The sequence below is a fragment of the Mirounga angustirostris genome, unplaced genomic scaffold, assembly GCF_029215605.1.
Source record: "Mirounga angustirostris isolate CCGP_5_RB_7025 unplaced genomic scaffold, mMirAng1.0.hap1 SCAF_14, whole genome shotgun sequence".
NCBI classification, from domain to species: Eukaryota; Metazoa; Chordata; class Mammalia; order Carnivora; family Phocidae; genus Mirounga; species Mirounga angustirostris.
The window spans coordinates 74,325,580-74,348,635 of record NW_026991722.1 but is presented as its reverse complement, the minus strand read 5'-3'; the positions used below and the strand labels follow the sequence as shown (position 1 = coordinate 74,348,635).

The 23,056-nt window shown below is 48.2% G+C and overlaps 1 protein-coding gene across 10 annotated transcripts in view; it reads right to left on the bottom strand.

The window, feature by feature from the left end:
* KDM2B (lysine demethylase 2B) overlaps nt 1-23,056 on the bottom strand; it is a 118,136-nt gene that overhangs the window by 24,128 nt on the left and 70,952 nt on the right. For all 10 annotated transcript variants that reach the window (XM_064578318.1, XM_064578322.1, XM_064578317.1 and 7 more), the window contains one exon: nt 21,950-22,036. In XM_064578318.1, the coding sequence (XP_064434388.1) occupies nt 21,950-22,036 (87 nt within the window). The remainder of the gene's footprint in view (nt 1-21,949; nt 22,037-23,056) is intronic.

Sequence of the window (23,056 nt, the reverse complement as noted above, 5' to 3'; positions counted from 1 at the left end):
AAATTATCATCTCCATTCAGAAGTGAGGAAACTGAGGCACAGCAGAGTTAAGTCATCTGCCTAACGTCATATGGCCAATGAACGAGAAGCCGCGCTAGGAGGAGTCCGGGCAGGAGCTCTAAAGTCTGGATCCTGAAGTGCTGACCCAGAAGAAATGCCTCATCTCACTAGGAAGGGAGGTTGGGAAGAGGGTCACAGACACAGGAGGTGGTGACTCAGGGAGAACAGGCCTCTGCATTGGGATAGAGGTGGGGGAGAGAGTAGATATTCTAGGCAGAGAAGGAAAAGTAATAAGATAGAGATGTGAAACTACACGGCACATTCAGTAGCCTGATATGGCTACTGGAAAACAGCCTTGAGATGGCAGGAGCCTAATCCTGCAGGGCCTCATAGGCCACAGAGAAATGGTGTCCCCTATAAGAGCCGCTAAAGGACTTTACATTCAGGAGCAACACCATCACATCGTGGCAAGTGCATGAATATTTTTTTGGGTGGTAAGCAAGATGAAAGGCAGGGAGAAGAGATTAGGATACTACAGTAGCCCAGGCTGAAGATGAGGAAGGCATGAACAGAAGCCACACACGGGTTGACAAAGAGGGGACGATTCAGGAGATGTTTTAGAAGCAGACCCATGAGGCTGCCTAAACATGGAGTAAGCAGGCAGGAAGAGTCCTGAAAAGCTCTGAGGTTTCTGGCTTGAGCAACAGGAGAACAAGGGGCTTAGGAAGGGAGGAGAGATGAGGGACTCCATCATGGACACGCAGACTCTGAGGGGCCAACGGGACACTCGAGGAAGGTGGCCAGCAGGCAGGGGGGATCAGAGTCGATACACAACTGGAGTCAGCATCACATATTGTTAAACTAGTTAAGTCCACAGGTTGTCCAGGGAGAAAAGACAGAGTGAAAAGAGGGTCCTGGACACTGCATTCAAGACTACAAACATGCAAGGGCCAGTGTGAAAGACCAACCTGTGGAGGAACAGCCAGAAAGGCGGCTGTGTCATCACTGAACCAGGGAAAAGTTCCAAGAAGGGATGACTGTCAAGAGGAGTCAGGGAGAAAAAGTGAAACGTGGCTGTGTGTTTTTACAGTTAGGACAGTTCTGTGCTTCCCAGCAAGCTCTTCCCAACAGCAGCATACTGACACTTAGCCCCACCAGGTGTAGCGACAGCCCCCCAAACAGTACGGAATTCGTTTGTCACGCTAATGTTGTATTCTTCTGCATAACAGATTCATCTCAACATACGTCTGTTCCCAAATCTTCGTCTGTTCCCAAATCTTCGTCTATAATGGACATTCCAGGAAAAGCTCGATTTTAGCAGCATTGTGGGGGTCCCTTAACACACACCTGTAGACTCCACGGAGGACTCCGGTTTCTTTATATACTAAGGGTAAGGAGCAAGAGAATAAAAACACAAGAGCTACCAGAAACCCAGGGGATGAGAGGACCTCTGGAGAATTTGAGGAAAGCTAAGGATTTTTTCCTAGAAAAATGCACACAAAGTCACAAACCTCTGCATAAAATTTCAGGGAGGTTCAGAGATCCCGTTCTTAAAATTTCACTAAGAAGCTATAATGAGTAACACATTATTTATGGCTGCATAAACTTCTGAGAGATTTTCCTCTTCATAATTTTCTGTTATTTTTTTTTTAAAGATAACAATCACTTTTATTTATTTATTTTTTTTAAGAAGGCTCCACACCCAGCATGGAGCCCAACACAGGGCTGAGCTGATTATCGAGAGTCAGATGCTTAACCAACTAAGCCACCCAGGTGTTCCAACAATCACTTTTAGTTTAAAATAAGGAACAAAGCTTTTTTCACTTCAAGGGTCAAAAACAAAACAAAACAAAACAACAAGATGGAACAAGAATTCTCATTAACAGCCTTTCTTTAAGGGGCATCTCCTCAAACTGAAAACAGCTAAAGAATTTTCTGACACATTCTGCACTGGAGAAGCAAATGCAGTCCGTGGGAGAAGGCCCAGCCAAGAGTGACCACTGGCAAAGGGCATGCAAGCGGTGTCCTCCCACCCACCATCACCCCCTCGCTCCTGTCCCACACTGGGAGCAGGGGAAACGTAGGCTGCTATGGGAACGAGTGGGGCAGACAGGCCTAAGGAAGCCTGATGCCACCCAGGTGGGGACAAGAGACATGCACAGAATTTCAAGATGGAACAGGCAAAATTCTGATGATGAGGGGTGGTAGTGAGGGGCTAGGCACAGCTGCTGGGGGTAACTGGGCAATAGTAACTTCCCAACAGGGCCTCCACTGGTCTCTTCACACGGCAGGTGGTGAGTATGCCAGCGTGCCCATACTCCAGGACTTCCACCCTTCCCTGAAGGACATTTTACAGAAGAGTGGGGTCTAGAGCCCAGAGACTCACTCTCCTGTAGAAGACACAAAAGCTTTTGAGATCCTTAGAGGAAGCCACTGTTCTCAGGCCCAAGAAATCCCGAGGCTGGGAAAACTAGTGAGGAAGGCGAGGCGAGGAGCCCTGAGCCACAGCCTGGAGCTTCCGCAACTGCAGGGTCCTTCGCTGACAACCATGCTCTCTGCTGGGAATATGGGGAAAACCTGCTGCCCATTGACCTGGCTTAGGGGTCACCTCAATACACCTGAGTGGAACAAATCATCTTAAAGTGAACCTTGAGAACTCTGCTGACAGCTCCAGAAGAGCCACACAGGGCTGACTGATGTGTGGAGGAGGAAAGTAATCTGGCTACTGGGAGTACAGGTCCTCTCTTGATGGAAGTCTCTCTCAGGAGTGGCAGACCTGAAAAGTGTTTTTTAGCCCAGAGACATATGAAGTCTTGTCTCATACACTGTCAAAGATTGTATCTACCATAGGCCACAGGGTGTGGCCAAATTAAAAAACCAAAACAAAGCAGGTAACAGGAACCTCTATCCTGAAACACCAAAGCAGAGTCAATGCTGAATACAAGTGTCATCTTATGAATGAGCAGATGCAGAAAGGCTAAACTGTTGGTAGGGATTAGGTAGATCCAAACTCAACTGAAAATTTTTCAAACCAAGATTTGGCATGAGCCAAGAAGCAAGAACTGAGAACCATTCCCACACTGTGCTACCGACTTGATAAAAGTTCCAAGACAAAACCACCTGGGTTGTCTGTCTCTGGGTTAATCCAATCGGTAAAACCAGCGAGATTCAGGAACACCGTAAGGTGCATGTGCCCGAAAAATATCCAGCAAAACTCAGAAAATAAAATGTAACTAAACAATAAAATTTAACTCGTTCGATAAAACCACCTAATGGTATGGGTGATACAACTTAAGTGCAGCATATACAGCGCTTCCTCGATCACCCCTAATGGAAGGGACAAACGTTCCTACATCTCGGCCCGAACATTCCCAAACATCTTTATTCCACTGAGAAAATGCACCCAGGATTATAAATAAGCATCGTATTCACCTGGTCCCATGCCCACATGATAACTCAACCCACCCCATGCTTAATTCCTCGGACAAGTCAACCTAGCCCGTGTCCTGTTGCAAATATTGTGCACATTATACTCCGTAAATCCTCAACTTTCTTCCCCCGCTTCCTAAACACGAATCTTCCCGGAGTAAATTCACGCCGTAAACACACCCCGGGCTTTGTTTTATACACAGATTTCTCCCCCCAGGTCCCAAGAGAGGTTGCTTTCCCTTCTAAATCCAACTGAGGCCAAATACTGCCATCTGGGGTCACGGCTTCCTCCCGCCCCGCCGCGGCGGAGCGCACTCGCCGGGTTCCGGATTCCCCGCGCCGGCCCGAGGCTCGCACCCCTTCCTGTCTCCGTCTGCCCACGGCAGGCGGCGGGCGCGCGGCGCCCAGACAAAAGCTCGGGCCGTCGGGCCCACGGGCCCCGGGCCGCGGCGTCCTCCAGCCTAGAGGCCGAGGGTCCCGCTGCAACTTTGCAAACAGAAAGGAGGGAGGCGCCGGCGGCCGCAGGTCCGGGTGCGCCCGGGGCGGCCGGCACGCGCGTGGGCCGCGGGCGAGGGCGCGAGGGGAGGGCGCGGCGCGCCCTGGCCGCCAGCGGTGGCGCCCGCAACTTGCCCGCGGGCCATGGCCCGCGCCCGGCAGGGCCCGCCCGACGGCGAGGCCCACATTGTCCCCGCGGCACCGCCGGCCACCCTCGCGCACCGCCGCTCGCACACGCCCCCTGCCCGGGCCGGCTGCGGGGCCTGCCGCGCTCCTCCACGCCCCACTCGGGCCCGGCCCTGGCGGCCCCGCCGGCGGCGGCTGCAAAACTTTCTCCTCATCGCGGCGGCGGCGGCGGCGTCGCGGCCGCCCCGGGAGCGTCGGTCGGCCGGTCGGGAGGTCGGCGGGCGGGTGGGCGGCGGGTCCCTCCCTCAGCCCCACCCCGGGCCGCCGACCTGGTCCGGCTCCGATTCATAGTCGTCGTCCTCGGCGCTCACGGACATGGCCATGGCTCATGGTGGGCCCAGGCTCGCGCGCGCTGACATGGCTGGAGCGGCGCCGCCGCCGCCGCCCGCCCGGAGCAGGCTCGGCTCGCCCTGGCTCGGGCTCGGGCTCGGGCTCGGGCTCGGGCGCCTGCTGCCGCGAGGAGGGAGCCGCGCCGCGCGCCTCGCACGCCCGCGCGGGAGGGGGCGGGGAGGGGCCGGCGGGGGGAGGGCCGGGGCGCTCATGCATATGCATGAAGCGAGCCAGGAAGGGGCTGGCCCCCCGGGCCGGCGGGCCAATGGCGCGGCCGCGGCGCTCGGGCCGCACACAAAGGGAGCCCGGCCTGCGGTGACATGGGGGCGGGCCCGCTGAGGGCGGCCCCTCGCAGCCGGGGCGCGGGGACCGGGACTGCGTGGGGGCGTGCTCCACGGCCCGCCCGGCCCGCCCGGCCCGCGCGCCGCGGGATGCACATGGGGTGGCTGCACGCCGCCGCCGCTCTAACAGGAAATGCACGCCCGACCTGGGGTGGGGTCTTTTGTGTGGTCCTGCGGGGCGTCTCATGGGAGCCCCGGGGCGCACAGGCCACGGGGGGCGGCCTGCACGCGACGCCAGGCAAGAGTCCCTGTGCACCCGGCAGCGGGCACACGGGCTCCCGGGTTTGCACATGCTCTGGCACCAGGACCTGATGCCTGCGAACCCGGGAGTCCTGTACCCGGAGCTTGCAGGCCCGCCGCCTGGCTAAGGTCGGGGGGCCCAGTTCCCCCGGAAGCGGGCAGTTGGGCTGGGCAGGTCCCCTGACGCTGCCCTCTCTGCCCTCAGGTTTGTCTTAGCAGATCGAGAGGGAGTCAGCATGAAACGTGCGGTGGTGCTGGTGGGAGTTCCCATAGAGCTGCCTGACTTGGAGGTTACCTGAGAGAATGCACTCTGCCCCGGGGTGGGTGCCCCACCCTCTTGGACAGGAACCCTCCTTCCGGTGGTGCGGTGGAGGCGATGTGCGCTGGAGGCGATCTCAGAAGGGGTAGAGAGCTACAGGCCTGAACCCAGTTCTCCTAGGAGATTGGCAGCGCCCCGAGGCTGGCCCAGAAGGTGTGGGTTTCTAAATTCTTTAAACTGTAAAGGTTCCTCTTAATCCTTAATCCAAAAGCAGCCCACTCCTGCAGAAAACTGTTACTGGAAATCCAGATTGAGATTCATTATTTAAAAAAAAAAAAAAAAGTCTATGGGGACTTATGCCACAGCCCTTATTCTGAAGGAGGAGATCTGACCATTAGCTAGAGTGATCAATACGACCATCAAAACCCCAGCTAAACTCAAGACAAGGAGTGGGATTACTTAGCTGGGTAGCGGGCACACGTATCATCTAACTAGGAATGTTCAATATGACACTAAACATGCATACCTGTACCTGCTCAGTTTCTTCATCATTTTACAGATGAAGATAAAATGGGAAGGTTTGCCCAACCGAAAGATGAGCATCCTTCTGCAAAGAGATCAAAGGCTTTCCCAAGAAAAAGCTCATTAGCTGTGAAATCTGGTGATCAACTCTGCAGAGCTGTCCAACCGTTATTCATGCCCAGGCCACTGGCCATGAAATCCACTGTGAGAACAGAAGGGACCCACAGGCAGGTCATGGCCTGGGCTTTCAAGGAAGGCAGAATGTGTGTGGCAGAGACCTTGTAAGTAAAATTCAGGAGGCTTCTAGTAGGGAGTCGGCAGGAGTGAGGAAACAGGGATGTCAGTTTTACTGAGTGGATTCTGAAGTCTGTATGAAATTTATACACCCACTGACACTATGGGAAGAAATCCCAGGAGACTCGCTCTTTACTGAAACATATCTATTCTGAGTTTCCTTCCTCTCTTACGGTTTTCACAATCCACTCCAGGTTAACAAAAACACAAAGCAAAAGAATATCCCCCTCCTCCACCTCACTCCATCCCCAAAGATCTCAGCTTTTAAAAAAGCTATCGCGATGGACCAGTCTGTATCTGATGACCTCTTAGGAGCCATTCTACCCTGTAGGAAGCCCCTTAAAATAAAGAGGAGGGGCTGATAAAATGCTAATCATGCTTTCACTTCATTGTCATTCACTGTGGTCAGAACTGCAAAGGTAAAAAGATACCCAAATACCATGATACATCGAGAGAGAGGTAAGGAAGTGGGACTTTTTCTTGAAGGTCCATGCCATTGCTTATCAGGAGTGCGAGATTACTTAGACTTGTCTTTGGGCCGATTTCTTTTGAATGTTCCAAAGCTCTTTTCTGTATTTAAGGAAGTAAAAAGGCACGGTTCTCATTTATCATGGTGCAAAGAAAGAGAAAGGGAAAATGCTGATAAACAGAAGCTGTAACTAACACAAACTTCCTTCTACCATGTCATTTCTGAACTAGAAGGGGCCTCAACCAGACCCCCTCACTTCACAAGTGAGGAAATGGTGGTGCAGTGAAAATTAGGAAGTAGCTCTCAAGCCCAGGGTCCCTTATATAATAACACCACCCAGAAACGACACCCCCCCCCCCCACCTTCCAGGGGTCCGGGCAGTAATAGCAGCTAATATTTACTAACCATGGTTGAAGGGCTAGAGTCAGTGCTGAGTGTTTTGTAGACATTATCTCATTTATCCCTTTAAGCAGTCCCATCAGGTATGTACCACTGTTCACCCATTTTATAGAAGAGGAAACTGAGGCATATTGCTGCTCGGAAATGAAAGGACATGGATCTGAACCCGCAGGCAGCTGGAGCCTGCAGCCTGGAGCCGGGGCTGTTAATCATACCACTCCAATGCCTTGTGCCAGAGACAAAAGAAGAGGATGCCAAATGAGACTGATGTTAAGAATCCAAGTGAAAAACTCAGACTTAATGTAAAATTAAATTAACTGTCCCTTATTAAATTTTGCAAATTCTGTATTCTTAGTTCAAATTCAATTTCAAGGCAGATAGGTATGGTTTTGGTAACCTTTGGTAACCAAACTGCTGTCTGATCATCTGTCAGGGGCCAACTCTGGAAGTAGGAAACCAGGATTAAGACATGATAATGCAGTGGGTTCTCTCCAAACATTAAGAAGGCTCCTGCCAACCACTATCCTAACACCTCTTACAAACTCCTCTTCTGACACTTGCAAAGAACTTCTTACTCCTCTGCTTCCCTCGATCAAGTTTCCTTTAGTTAACTGGCACACACAATTACCCAACATTTGTTTTGTATTAATAGTATGCTGGACTTTATATAAAATACATTATGCTAGCCCTGGCCCAGTAGGATTGCCATCTGAAAATTTAGTGTTTACATTGTGCTTTAGGCTTGTCCTTTCTCCCTCTTGACCTCATCTTTGAGTGACCCTAAGAACTGAACACTCTCCCGGCTCCACTTAGCCAAGGCTTATCTTCTTAGAAAGAGCTTCCCAAAGCTGATGCCACCCGGGCAGTTGGTGCTTGCCCTGAGCCAGGAGGATCCAGAACTTTCACAAGTGGTCAGGAAATAAACAAAAACAGATGGGAGCCGAATCAGCCCTGGTCACAGTGGGCACCCACTTCCCCATTTTCTCTCCAAGTGTCATTTAATTTTCTGGTCTGCCTATCAGATCATGAGACACCAGGAACAACCCCAGTTTGCCGAGAGATTGTGCCCAGAAATAGCCACGCTGTCTCCAGTGCAGACACAGGTGGTGAGCTTACGTTAAAGGAGGGAAGCCATCCTCTCCATCCCCATTTCCGGGGACAAGGGACAAGCTGCCCCCCGGACTCTGGACTTCCCTAGGACAAGGGTCTCTCCTGCATGTGGCCCCTTTCCTTGGGCCCATGTTGAAGAGGGCATGGCTAACTAAAGCTTGGGAACATTATTCCCCAGAGGATCAGGGCAGGGAAAGAGAATGGATTCTCTGTGTCCACACCAGTAACTGGCTGGCATTCCCCTAAGCCAATGGACCCCATTTGTAAACATGCCCCTAAGGAGGGAGCAGAAATGACAGAACAGGCGCGCAAAGGGGAGCTTCCTAGTGCAAGTAATAATTTATACTTAACAAGCAACAGAGAATGCATGCTTCAGTTATTTTACTATATTTTGCCATTTGTCTCTCTTTCAATAGTTTTTCCCCCTTAATGGCGAAAGGAGGTCTCTTGGAGAGTTATTTTTCTAATAAAATGTAAATAAGAGGAATTTTTATATTGTGTCACATAGCAACTTAGGACTGATTCCAGGGTTGTCTAGATTATGGTTCAAAGAGTGTATGTATGACAGACCAAGGGCTGCAGTGATTTCTGTTGAGGAAATTACTAATGTTATTTAATTGCTTTCTATTTTCCCCCTGGAGAGTCATTCCACAAGCATTTAAAAACCACACATATTTGTCATATGGGTCCTTTAAACAGACTGAGCTTTCTGTTAAATGGGGTTCCTCTCCTAATAATGTCTCTTTACGTTACCAAAATCAACCAACAAATATTTACATTCACTGGAAGATTTGTGACGGGGCACAGGATTTTTTTTTTTTTTTTAAAGATTAACTAATTTAACAGGTGACCGGCATTGATCTGAGAAATGTTTTCCCGCCATCCACCCCATTTCCAGTTCATTCGCTGACCTTAGGAAGTTACTTCCCTTCTCTACTCATTGCCCTACAAAAATCCAGGCTAAGGCTGAGCACTCAATTTGGACGAAATAAATGAGTTCACTTTATAAACCCCTCTCCCCTGGGGCTCCGGGGGGGAATAAGAGGGGCTAAAAATACATAAAATGCCAGCATAATTCTGGCCTACAACCAAGACTTCTATAACTTAAAAGTACTTTTTTTTAACAAGACCAAATCTCCACCCCCCACCCCCCCACCTTGATTTCCTTCCCAACCAGACACCCATCCCATTATCTGTCTCACCATCCTCCAGAGAAGCACCTCAGAGAATCTGGATAAAAAGTTCTGTGTTTTCAAAGTTTTCAAAGGAAAAGACTGAATCCAAAGATCACTCAAGACAGGATGATAAAGTAGACAGACAAGAGGCAGAACAGGAGTAAAACTGTGTTCATCATTGACTAGCAGCTCTGTTCCTGACAGCCAAACTGTGGAAACAACCCAAATTCCATCCATCAATGAATGGGTGAACAAAATGCAGCAGATCCATACAATCCATACAATGGCACACATACATATGTTTTTCATCCGCCACCACTTAAGAGTGATCTTAAGTTCCTATTCCTGAAAGGTAACCTGGTTAGGAAATGTAGGTCCTAAACCCTGCGGTGTGTTGAAACTCACCAAACCAGAGAGTTGAATCACCTCTTAAATGAGCTGCTAACAGGCAGGGTGGTGGTCTGATGGGCTCTGATGCCTGTCATTTAGGGAAGCCTGAGAAATGCAAATGCACAGTGGCTGGTGGGGCTGAGAGTAGGGATGGGGGAACTCTCTCTCTCTCTCTCTCTCTCTCTCACACACACACTGACTTAGAGCCACAGGCCTCTCTTCCTTTACCATTCTTGCTTTCCTTGAAAAATGGCTCATCTCCAGCAGGCCAATTTGCCTGGAAAAGCCCCCTGGATCTATGAAAAGCCATGAGTTTATCATGGCATTCACTGTAGAAAAAGCCTGACAAACTCATCTGTCACCATTTGAGGTGGCCACGACACCAACTTCTTACTTTGAAAATTAGTCTTTAAAAGGGAAAGAATTGAGCATGCATACTGTCTTTTCAGGAGGAACTGTGTTTAAGGGTAGCTGCAACTGATGAGGGAAAACCCTGCCCCCCCCCCCCCAAAATCCAACTCAGTGATGTAAGCCAATTATTTCTCAATCATACCGGGGTGGGGGGAGGGGAATGCTAGCTAATTCACAAGGGAGGGATGATAGACTTTGAAGTTTTATTTTCATCTCCTGATAAAATTATCGATACAGGAAAGAATGATCATCTGGTACTGAAACCATTGGTGAATGATGGAGAGAAGCAGGGGGCCAATGTTTCCCCTTCCAGATTATTCTCTGGAGGAAAGGACAAATCTAACTGAATAATGGGGTATCAGATCACTATCACCTTAATCCACAACCTATGATACTGAACTTTAACCAAGCCTTCAGATCTACTTTCCAGTTTACAGAAATTACAAGAGATAGGGGGGAAGTCACATGACAAAAGGAAGCAATCAGACAAATGCATATAGTGGGATATTCTGCAGGACACATGGTTCTGTCTTCTCTACAAATTAGTGTCCTGAGAAAGGTCTGGATCGAAAGAGAATTGCAAACAGATTCAATGTACGGTCCTGGATGGGAGCCTGGTCTGGATAAAGCATCTGCAAAGGATAATTTGGGAAATCTCAATATGACCGGGCATTAGGTGGCATTAAGGAATTGTAAATTTTGGTACACGTAATCACACGATTTTAGCTGTGTAGAAAAATATTAGTCTTTTGCAGAGATGCAAACTAAGTATTAAGTACGTAGGGGCAGAATGTCATGATGCCCATAACTTTCTAAAGAATATTTCACCATAAAAATATAAAGTGAGTTCAAAAGAAGTAACACCCACCACTTCACACCCATTAGGATGGCTATTATCAAAACCAGAAAGTCACAAGTGTCCTCAAGGATGTGGAGACACGGGAGACCTTGTGTACTCTTGGTGAGCATATAAAATGATGCAACCACTATGGAAAATGGCACGGCAGTTCCTCAAAAAATGAAACGTACAATTACCGTATGATCCAGCAATTCCAGTTCTGGGTGTACATCTCAAAGAATTGAAAGTAAGGACTCAAAAGGATGTGTATACACCCATGTTCACAGCAGCATTATTCACAGTAGCCGAAGGTGGGAACAACCCAAGTGTCCACGGGTGGGTGAATAAATAAACACAATGTGGTCTATCCAGACATTGGAATACTGTTCGGCTTGAAAGGGGAACTCTGACACCTGCTACGACCTGGATGAACCTCAAGGACATTACGCTGAGTGAAATGAGCCAGTCACAAAAGGGCTAATATGTATCATTCCACTAACACGAGGTACCTAGAATTCATAGAAACAGTAAGTAGAAAGGGAGTTGCCAGGGGCTGAGGGAGGAGGAACGGGGCCTTAGTGTTCAAGGGGTCTAGAGCTTTACTTGCAGATGACCAAAAATAAGCTCCATCAATGGACGAGAATGATGGTTGCACAACCACACGAATGTACTTAATGCCACTGAGCTGTACACCCAAGAAAAGGTTCAAACGGTCAATTTTATGTTATATATTTTTCCTACAATTAAAAAAAATATGATAGGGTGCCTGGGTGGCTCAGTTGGTTAAACGACTGCCTTCAGCTCAGGTCATGATCCTGGAGTCCCGGGATCGAGTCCCGCATCGGGCTCCCTGCTCGGCGGGGAGCCTGCTTCTCCCTCTGACCCTCCCCTGTCTCGTGTGCTCTCTGTCTCTCTCATTCTCTCTGTCTCAAATAAATAAATAAATAAATAAATCTTAAAAAAATATATGATAGGGGCGCCTGGGTGGCTCAGTTGGTTAAGCGACTGCCTTCGGCTCAGGTCATGATCCTGGAGTCCCTGGATCAAGTCCCGCATCGGGCTCCCTGCTCGGCGAGGAGCCTGCTTCTCCCTCTAACCCTCCCCCCTCTCATGTACTCTCTCTCTCTCTCATTCTCGCTCTCTCAAATAAATAAATAAATCTTTAAAAAAAATGATAAAAATCAAAGAAAAAGAAATAAAGAACACCCTCCCCCAGAAGAACAGATCAATCAATAGGGAACACTCAAACCCACAAGCCGCTCGGTGGTACCATCCCGTCCTGTAAACATTAACCAAGACAGAAATGAATCTAAATGATCTCAACTCCCTTCAAAGTGTTTTGCTGTTTCGTTATTTACGTGCATTGGTGGAGAAGGTCAGTGGTTTAGAGAGGTTTTACTATAGCTTTCACTTCTCACCTACCTTCCTCATATATAATTAAAGTTCCCCTCATCCCAACACAGGCACTTGCCCTTGTCACCTTTAGAACAAGAAGCCAAGTTAAACAATGCAAATATTTCACCTGTATTCACCTAATCGTGCCCTGGTTTTCTCTGGATCACCTGAATTTGGAGAACACATTAGCTGATAACATCATCATGTGGTAGCACACCCATCCATCCTTCTAACAAAGCCAAATTATAGACTGGGGGGCATTGGCGGGGGGGGGGGAATTAAAGGACATGACAACGTATTCCCCATGTCAATGATCCAATATCCTCCTTTAAAAACGGGAAATATACGATGACATTCAACAAAAAGAAAAGTCTGAAGGATAGGCCATTGTTCCAGAAATAAAACCATGATAATGGCAGCCAATCATTTACAGTGCTTGCCTGGCTTTCTAATTACCCCACCAAAGGCAGGAGCCCGCAATATTTCAATTGCTTTCCAAGAATTTCTCTTTGGCATTATTAACACAGGCAGCTGAGCAGGTTATCAGACTAAGAAAGAAATCCTTGGCTGCAGACTTTAATTACAGGTTATTTCAGCTGAACACTGACTTAAAGTTCCAATAGAGCGGTTCTAAAATGACACAGATGTTGGCTGAGAAATTCCAGGTGATTTCTAAGTCCGGTGGGATAAAGGAGGATGCTTAAATCTGAGGGAGGAAAGGGTCCAAGAGTACCAAGGAGCACTGACCATTCCACTTAGCATTCTTTCAACAGTTGGCTGGGACTGGGACATAAAAGTAACAGTAAGGAGAGATCCACATTCTCACCAAAGAGACACAAGTGGAAGAAAGACAGCCAAGAGCCTGAAACGGATGGAGTCCAATTTCATCTTTTAGAAGTTCTGGGAAAACCTTGCAATCGAGTTCATTCATTCAACAAACAGTTCCTGGGCCCTTGCTATCTGGGAGCAAGCATGCATGACGGGATACAAAGGAAGGGGCACCTGGATGGCTCAGTCGTTAAGCGTCTGCCTTCAGGTCAGGTCATCTCAGGGTCCTGGGATCGAGCGCCGCATCGGGCTCCCTACTCGCCGGGATTAATAAGATGAGCTCCAGTCTCAAGAAGCTAGTGGAGGCCACAAAATGCGACAGCCACGAGCCATTACCTCCCTTTGGCTGATGGACTACAGGGGGGACGAGTTACTGGAAACACAGAAAGAAAAGCTGGAGGAGTCCACAAAATAGGAATTGTGGCCTTCAGAAGAAGGAAAAAGCCAACCTGCCGTGATCCCATGGGGAGGAAGCTGGGAGAATAAATACCTCAACCTCTTTCTCCTCCCATATTCCCATCTCCTGCTGGTACCTCCCATTGGCTGAGCCCAACCAGAAGCCAGAGAGGCAAGAAAGCCCTTTGATGCAGGCTGGAGAAGGCAAAAGAAGGCTGGGGAGGCGGGCTCTGGAGATACAACCAGAAAACATCCAGCCCAGGAAGCTTCCTGGTGAAGAAGGGGTTCGGTTGGGCTTACAGGTGAAAATATTGTACGTGGGGAAATAAGAAGGGCATTTCCAGAAGGGGAATAGCATGAGCAAAGACCAAGTAAATGGAAAATATGGAGTAATTCAGTTCCCCGGCAAAGTTGAGCAGACAAGAGAAAATCTCAAGATTCTACGGCAGAACCACAACTGAGGACTTGGGCACTCCAGGCCAGGTGAAGGACTTGGGACATGATTTAAAGATGGAGACTCACTGAAGGCTTACCAAGTTTATAGGCTGAATCGTACCCACCCTAAAATCCACATGGTAAGGTCCCACCCACAGGACCTCAGAATGTGACACAGGGTCTTTACAGAAGTGATTTCGTTAAAATCGGGCTATTAGGGCCCTAATTCAGTATGACTGGTGTCCTTACAGAAAGAGGAAATTTGGACACAGACACGTATATGGTGGAGAAACAACGTGAAGACACAGGGAGAAGACAGAACTCTACAAAAAGACAGAACTCTACAAAAAGCCAGCAGGTAGAGCCACAGTTCTGTCCTGCCTACACCTCATGTGCGGCATGACTCTAGAAACTTCTACCGTCTGGCTTGGGTTCACTCCACCAAAAAGGGAGGACTCTGATGGGATCCTTGTCATCCGGCTCACCGGCAGGGACCACATCACATGGGCTCAGCCACTAACCAATCGAACTGGAGCTCACAAAAACCACTCCAGAGACCTGGGTCCCAGCTTCCCCCTTCACCACCATGGCTTTCTTCCAGTTGGATTTTTCTGCTTGTTTTCATGTTGTATACAACACTCTTCAGAATGAGCAGGCCATGTTCGTGGGTATTCTTCGATCACAGGTTTTTGCTGCCCTCCTGGGAATGTGCTGGACTCCACCGATGACTCAGCTGTCACTGCGGAAAACCCTGGGGATTCCAGATGAGGGCCCCAGATTGTTTTTCACTTGGTTCCCCTCACTGTATCCTCCCTGCCATCCACTTGCTTCTCTTGCCTTCCTTTTGTTCTGCTGGCCCCAGGGCTCCCACTGCCGGCCCCCTCCTGCCCGTGAGCATCACACATGCCCACTCTCGGAGGCTGCTCTCCCCTGGACCTTTCCTGCTCTCAGGAAGCTGGAAGGACTGGGCACCCCCTCCTCCTACCCTGAGCCTGGGGCCTCAGCAGCTTCAAACCCTTGGGGGCATAGTCTAAGGCAATGGTCACCCACAGCGCCTAGGACTTCTCCCTGCAGGGCAGTGAGGAAGGGACACAGAAGGAGATGTACTTTTTCAAACCAGCCATCACTCCTACGGGGAGATGAAACCACAAGGGTCTTTGCTTGAGATGAAGTTTCTCCAACAGCCAATAGTCACTGAAGGATGGGAAATGTCTCTAAACTACTCACCCCCTTCCCTGCTCCAGGCCCTTCCTCCCGTGTCCCCTGTTTCTACAGAGAGCATCGCCAGTCTTCTGGGAGGGCAGATGTAGGGTCGTCGTTTACTTCTAAGTCATAATTACAAAAATGACAATAGCTATCACCACCTGATGACCTACAGACAGCATCTCACAGCAATTCTGCGAAAGGCACCACTAGCCATTTTTACAGACAAGTAAACTGAGGCTCAGACTTGTCCACAACCACACAGCTAGTTTGTGGCAAAGCCAGGGTTTAATCCCCAGATGCATCTGACCCCAGAACCCACCCTAGTCATGCATGAGAATTACCTGCAGAGTGTCAAGAAAGTGTAGATTCCCAGGCCCCAACCCAAACCTACTAAATCTCAGTGTCCCAGCCCAGGCCCAGGAAACTGTATTTTTTTGTTTGTTTTTTGTTTTTAACAAGTTCCCCCAGTAAAGCTGATGCCACTAGCCTGAGGACTGGCTCTCACTAGACCACAATGCCTTTCTGGGAAACTACCTGACCCTGAGGAGGCAACAATAAAAGGCCTTCATTATCGTCATCCTCCTCCTCTTCCTCCTCCTCCTCAACTTAATTACTCCAGGGGTGACAGGAATTGAGAGCAGGGCAGAGAAAGAACAGGAAGTACACAGGGCCCCTTTTTAAAACTGAATTATGTGCCCCTCCTTCAGGTAAAGTCTGCGTGTCACTCCAGAGGGACCCCATACTTCTCAGGCCTCCCACATCTAAGTGACCAACTACAGAGAAAGGGGAAAAGAAACAAAGTAGAACCAAGGGTAACACAGACATCAGGTGTGTGTGTGTGTGTCTCTCTCTCTCTCTCACTTCCTGCCGTGGTTCCTGTGTGGCCCCATAATATCCCCGTAAGGAAGCCGATCCCTTAACTGAAAAGGGCTCTCCCATTTCCCCTATCAGGGTACTTGTTCATACCTACTCCAGTCTCTGCTCCTACACTCCAGAAAACTTGCCAATAATTGAAATTCAAGTGGCAGCCCAGTCTGGCCACTCGAGATAACTGATTAAGAAGCAGGATGCATCAACAAGCGCCCTCTCCAGAGGCCCCTGTGGCTCTGTCTCCCCTCCTTCCTCAGTTTCCCTCTCTGAGAATGACCCAGCAAGCTAGCTGGGTAGAATTGTCTGGCTGGTGAGCAGAAGGTCAACTTGCTAATAAGGCTGAGGTCAGAGGTCGGGCCTCAAATAAGCTCAGTTCCCTTGGCTTGGTTCTAAGGTCACAGACAGGCCCCCCAAATCCTGCCACCTGGTCATAAAAGAAGTGTAGACGGATCAAAACAAATCCATCACCGCTGGTGGAAACAGCCAGTCGGGTGAATGATGACGGATGGTGGTTCAGTAGCATCTTTGATTTGAGAGACGCGGCATCAGAAATGACCTCCCGGCACCTAATCAGTTCCAGAAAAGGACTTTGTTCTCTGGGAGGCAAGGTGGGAGATCAAAGCATTTCTTGCTAATCATCATTTAACATTAATTACTTGTTAAGTAACCTGACCCAGACCCAATACCGCTCCCTACCTCGCATCCTGACAGCCTCGACAGCCTCAACGAGCACCCTTGATCTTTCAACCCAACCTGCATCAAATTGGGAGCAAGCCGACTGCAAACCTGGGAACAGAGAGACCCCCGGCGGCCCAGGCAGTCAGTCCTTCACTTACTTCTCCTTTTCCTGTTAACTTTTTAACCCCACCAGCCAGGAAATGCAGACATAGAGTGGCGCACCCTCCCTCCCCCTTCCCTCTGCCACATTTCACTGAGTTCCTCAGATCTGGGGACTAATACCTCCTGATTCACAAGCTGTGTGACCCAAGGCGTCCCTCTCTGAGTCCCCAGTCTCAGCTGCACCCACGGAGGTAACACTCTCCACACCTCCCAGCCTCACTGTGAGGATCAAATATGATATAAAAAAGACATCTAAAGATGGGGGCATACATCTGGCGATAATTTATTTCCAGGGCTGCGTGGGTGGCCAGGGTATTCATTATTATATTATTGACATCTTTTCGTGGCTCTGAAATAATGTAGGATAAATGCTGTGCGTTGAATGGTGTTCCCCAGAGACCCCCCCCACCCCCCCGACCCACCGGACCACTACCAAATTCTTATGTGGAAGCCCTAACCCCCAAGACCTCAGAATGTGAGTACCTGGAGATAGTCTTTCAAGAAGTAACGAAGTTACTCTAAAACAAATAATGCAATATATGTTAAGAAAAAAAGAAGAAGAAGAAGAAGAAGGTAGCGGGAGGGGAAGAATGAAGCGGGGGAAATCGGAGGGGTAGACGAACCATGAGAGACGATGGACTCTGAAAAACAAACTGAGGGTTCTAGAAGGGAGGGGGGTGGGAGGATGGGTTGGCCTGGTGGTGGGTATTGAGGAGGGCACATTCTGCATGGAGCACAGGGTGTTATGCACAAACAATGAATCATGGAACACTTCATCTAGAACTAATGATGTAATGTATGGGGATTAACATAAGAATAAAAATAAATAAATATAAAAGAAAACTAAAAAAAAAAAAAGAAAAAGAAGTAACGAAGTTAAACTTAGGGTGGGTCCTAATGCAGTATGACCGGTGTCTTCTAAGAGATTAGGGCACAAACACACAAGAGGTCAGACCATGTGATGATACAGAGAGACAAACGGCTATCGACAAGCCCAGGAGACATATATCCTGCCAACGGACATCTTGTTCTCAGCCTTCCGGCCTCCAGAACTGTGAGAAAATGAACTTCTGTCCTTTGAGCCACGCACACAGTATGTGGTACTTTCTTACGGCAGCTCTTGCAAACTCCTACGAGAAACTTCAAATGAGTTCGAGAAAACATAAAGTAAATGAAAAGGAAAAAGACGGGGCTAGTATGGCTCTAATCAAAAAGACGGATAATATGCGTTGGCGAAGCTGTGGGTAAATTGAAAGTCGCACACATTGCTGGCGGGAACGAAAAAGGCTGCAGCCGCTCTGGAAAACGGTCTGACGGTTCCTCAAAAAGTTACACACAGTGTTACCGTGGGACCAGTCAATTCCACTCCTCGGCGCCTGCCCAGGAGACATGAAAACATGTGTCCATGTAAAAACGTGTGCACGCATGTTCACAACATCTTTATTCACGACAGCCAAGAGGTAGGAAACAGCCCAAATGCCCCTCAACTGGCGAATGGCTAAACAAAGTGCCGTATAGACACACAGTGGAATATTATGCAGCCATGAAAAGGAATGAAGTCCTGACAGCTGCGACAATGTGGATGAAGCTTAAAAATACTATACCAAGTGAAAGAAGCCAGTCACAAAAGCTCAAGTATTGGATAATTCCATTTACATGAAATGTCCAGAGCAAGCAAATCCATAGAGAGAGAGAGAGATTAGTGGTTGCCAGGGGCTGGGGGAAGGGAAGATTTAGGGATTGGGGGTGGGGGGGATTGACAGCTGATGGGATTTCTTTCAGAGGGTATGAAAATGTTCTAAAATTAGATTGTGGGATAGTTGCATAACTCTTTGAATATGTTGAATATACTAACTAACAAGTGAGTTGTACATTTTTTTGTGTGTGAGTTGTACACTTTAAGCGGGAGAACTGTACGGTAAGCACATTATATTTGTTTTATTATAAAGTGTTTAAAAAACCCACACTGGTACCCCCAAAGTACTGTCAAATAGCAAATGTTCCTCTTCACCCTTCACCAGCCTAAGGGCTCCAGTCTCTCCCCCACCTTCCAGATTTGATGATATCAGCCACATGACCTTGTGTATAGACCAGCCCTCATACACCAATCCTCCACAAAAATCTGAGGTAAGGGCTACTCCCCCCAGGAAGGAGCCTGCTTCCCATTTCCAGCCCTTTGGAGGAAAGGGGCAGAGGCATGATGTTTTTTGTTTTTTTAATGCCCATAAGCCTCTCAGGAGTAAACTGGAGGGTCCCGGGCACAGAGGACAGGACATATTCGTAGTCCTGAAGTGATTTCCCCCAGAGAAGCTCGTTTGGACCCCTCCATCAATTCTGGGATTACACTGGGTAGTGGCAAGTTTGTTTTCTGAAAAGCCCATGTTCTGCAAACCCTAATCCCTCCCCCAGAGCAATTCCTCAGCTGGGAGGGAGGCGGGCAATGAGGCAAAGCCACGGTTTCCTCTTTGGGTTCAGAGCAGCCGTGGGGCCTGGCTGGGCTGCTGCGAGGTACTACCTCTGCGAGTAGTTTGTGGTCTCAGAAATGGCAGTTACATTTACTGCCCATGGAGGGGAAAGTGAACGTTAAAACGCTACCCGCTTCCACGGATCGGGAAACTAAAGGCAGGAGCTATGAAAGCGAATCCTTCTTCATTTCTCCCATCACCTAAATTCCTCCTAAGCTTCAAAGAGAATTAGAATTTACCCACAAGTAACAGGGACCCTCTTCCCTAGCAGTTCCACATTTAGGAATATACCCTAAGAAGATAATCAAACAAAGGTGGATTCAATCAAACAAAGAACATCACTGCCCAACAGAAATATAAAGTCGGCCACGCATGTACTTTTTACATTTTTTTTGTAGCCACATTTAAAGAGGCAAAAAGAAAAAGGTGAAGTTAATACTAATAATCCATCTGTCTAACCAGTAGATCCAAAATATTATCATTTCCACTAGAGTTGTCAGATGTGGCAAATAAAAATACAGGACACTCAGTTAAATTTAGATGAACAATGAATTATCTTTTCCAGCGTAAGTATATCCCATGTGATATGTGGGCTATACTTAAAGTTCTACTTGTTGTTTACCTGAAAATTCACATTTAAATGGACATCCTTTTTAAATCTGGCAACCCTAATTTCAACATGCAATCAATATAAAAAATAAATTAATGAGTAATTTTACAGTGTTCCTCTTTGCACTGTCTTTGAAATCTGTTGTGTATTTTATACTTCTAGCACAGCTCAATTTGGGCTCGCCGTATTTCAAGTGCTCAATAGCCATAGAGCTAGCAGCTACCATTCTGGACAGCACAGAGCTAGAATGTTCCTCTAAATGTCTCTTATAGGGGCGCCTGCGTGGCTCAGCCATTAAGCATCTGCCTTCAGCTCAGGTCATGATCCCGTGGTCCTGGGATCGAGCCCCACATCAGGCTCCCTGCTCAGCGGGAAGCCTGCTTCTCCTTCTCCCACTCCCCCTGCTTGTGTTCCCTCTCTCACTGTGTCTTTCTCTGTCAAATAAATAAACAAAATCTTTAAAAAAATAAAAATAAATAAATGTCTCTTATAACAACAACAACAACAACAAAAAAAAAAAAACAGAAAAAAATACCCATCAATGAAGAGGCTGCTTAAGTCACAACTAATGTTTAAAGAGCACTAACTACTGGTCAGTCCTTGTCCTAAGAACTTTGCATGCATTGCTCTATTTTTTTTTTCTTTTTAGTTAACCAGAAACAAATTCAACAATGCATTATCTCATCTAGTAGTCCCAACATCCAATCGAAGTAGGTGCTGGTATAGCCCCTTTATACAGACGAGGAAAGCAAGGTTCATAGAGTTTCTAGAACTTGCTCAAGAAAGTGGTGAGGCTGAGTGTGGACAGACAGGTTGACACATACATGTCCCACCCTAGCATGGACTTTGGAAGAAGACTCACCAAAACATCACTGGTTTTCTCTGGACTTTGAGGTGGACACTGGTTAACAGTTTGGTCTCTGCTGCCACACAGACTGATCATCCCACCCTCGGCTCTGCCAAGTGCCCTCACAAGTGTTTTGACCTTTGTAAGCCTCAGTTTCCTCATCTGTAAAATGAGAGTCCCGAGTATCTGCCCCACAGGGTTGTTGGAGTCTAAAGAAGATAAGGGATGTGGACAACGAGGCAAAGCAACATGCTCCTGGTAAGTCCTCAGCGGACGTTACTATCATTCTCCCTAGGGTCTTTGTCCTTTCCTATTTCCTATTTGATTAGACTTTTCCAAGGTGAGCATCAATCAGTTAAAAAAAAGAGAGAGAGAAAAGTTACTTTTTTTTTTTTAAAGATTTTATTTATTTGACAGAGAGAGACACAGTGAGAGAGGGAACACAAGCAGGGGGAGTGGGAGAGGGAGAAGCAGGCTTCCCACGGAGCAGGGAGCCCGACGCGGGGCTCGATCCCAGGACCCTGGGATCATGACCTGAGCCGAAGGCAGACGCTTAACGACTGAGCCACCCAGGCGCCCCGAAAAGTTACTTTCAAAAGAGAGAAAACCAGGATGCCTGGGTGGCTCAGTCGTTGGGTGTCTGCCTTCAGCTCAGGTCGTGGTCCCAGGGTCCTGGGATCGAGCCCCACATCGGGCTCCCTGCTTGGCGGGGAGTCTGCTTCTCCCTCTCCCTCTGCCCCTCTCCCCTGCTCATGCTCTCTATCACATGCTCTCTAATAAATGAATAAAATCTTTAAAAAAAAGAGAAAAAAGAGAGAGAAAACAGCCCTTGAAGCATCTGGAGGAAAAAGAGAAGGAAAGAAGAAAAGAAAGGAGAGAAGGAAGAAGGGAATGAAGTCACCTAAGGATAGGGAAAGGTGAGGCATCACTCCCCCCACAGTTTTCTGAGTGACCACCAGGGGGCACTGCCTGCAGTTTCCACAGCTAGGGAAAATGATCCCTTTCAAAAAAACCCAAAAATTTGCAATAGACAAATCACCAAAATCATTCCTCTTAACTGGGGTGCCCTCTGCCAGGAGTCCCCACTGAAAAGCTGCCAACATTCATCTTACAGGAGATGTGAAAGGCAGTGGGAATGGTCTCCCAGCTGCGGGCGATCCACGTCTTACCTTTGGAGTCTTCTTTGGCCAAGTGACTACAGGGACCCCAGTGATGGCCAGACTGGGGTCATCATCCGCATGCTCCTTCAGGACATTCTGTGGCCAAACAAAGGAGCCATATTAGCCCAGAGTAGAGGGGAGGCCCCTGAAGGGGGCTAAGACTGGATCTAACCCAATAAAAGTCAGCCCTCTACTAAGTCGACCACCACCCACACACTCAGTAGAAACCAAGTCACCAGGGTTCCTTAGAGGCCACAAGACATGCAATATTCCCCTTTCCAAAAATATTTTTAAAAAGCAAATCACACACCTCCCTATGACTTCCATGAATGTATCGCTCACTGATCATATTTATGAATCCAAACATTGGTCTAGAGTGCTATGGACTCTCATGCACACAATCTCATTCAGTCCTTACCAAGTACCCCGGGAGTGGGCTGGCCAGTGTACTAAGATGCTCTAACGTACATAAACTCAACTACGTATGCAGAGAAACAAAAACAAATCAACCACGAGGTCTTGACACCTGTGAGACCTCTTTTCTTCCATCAGCCAGCAAGCTATGTGTATTCTAATCTTGGTGTGTAAAGACATGTCATTGTTTATTACAACATGGGCCATAAACACAAGTAGATTCTTAATCTGGTTTGACCAAGGATGGAATCATCTGACCAAATGCTAGCAGAAAAGTGGGCTGTGATAGACGTACTCCCGGGCTGGGCAAGGGTCTCCCGCATGGCGCACTGTGTTCACATCTCTGTGGGTGGTCTGAAGGCTTTTCAAGGGTAATTCTGACTCTACCAGATTTTGGCCTTATGTGGAGGCTCATTTTAGAACCTCAACCAGGTGTAAGATGCTACTCCACTGAATTATCCCTGAATTAGAGGTGAGGCAATCAAGGCTCAGAAAGACTCAAGAGGACTTGGGTACTGCCCCAGACCAGGAGGGCAGAGCCCCCGAACCCCACTCTTCAGCACCAGACTTCCCACCCCATGACCACTTCACACGTGGGTTTTTTGGTTGCATCCACAGCATGCCATGAAAAAGCATTTAGGGACAGATCTGTCACTGGCCTATTCTGACCCTGACCGTTAATTTTTGGATTGTACAAAAACA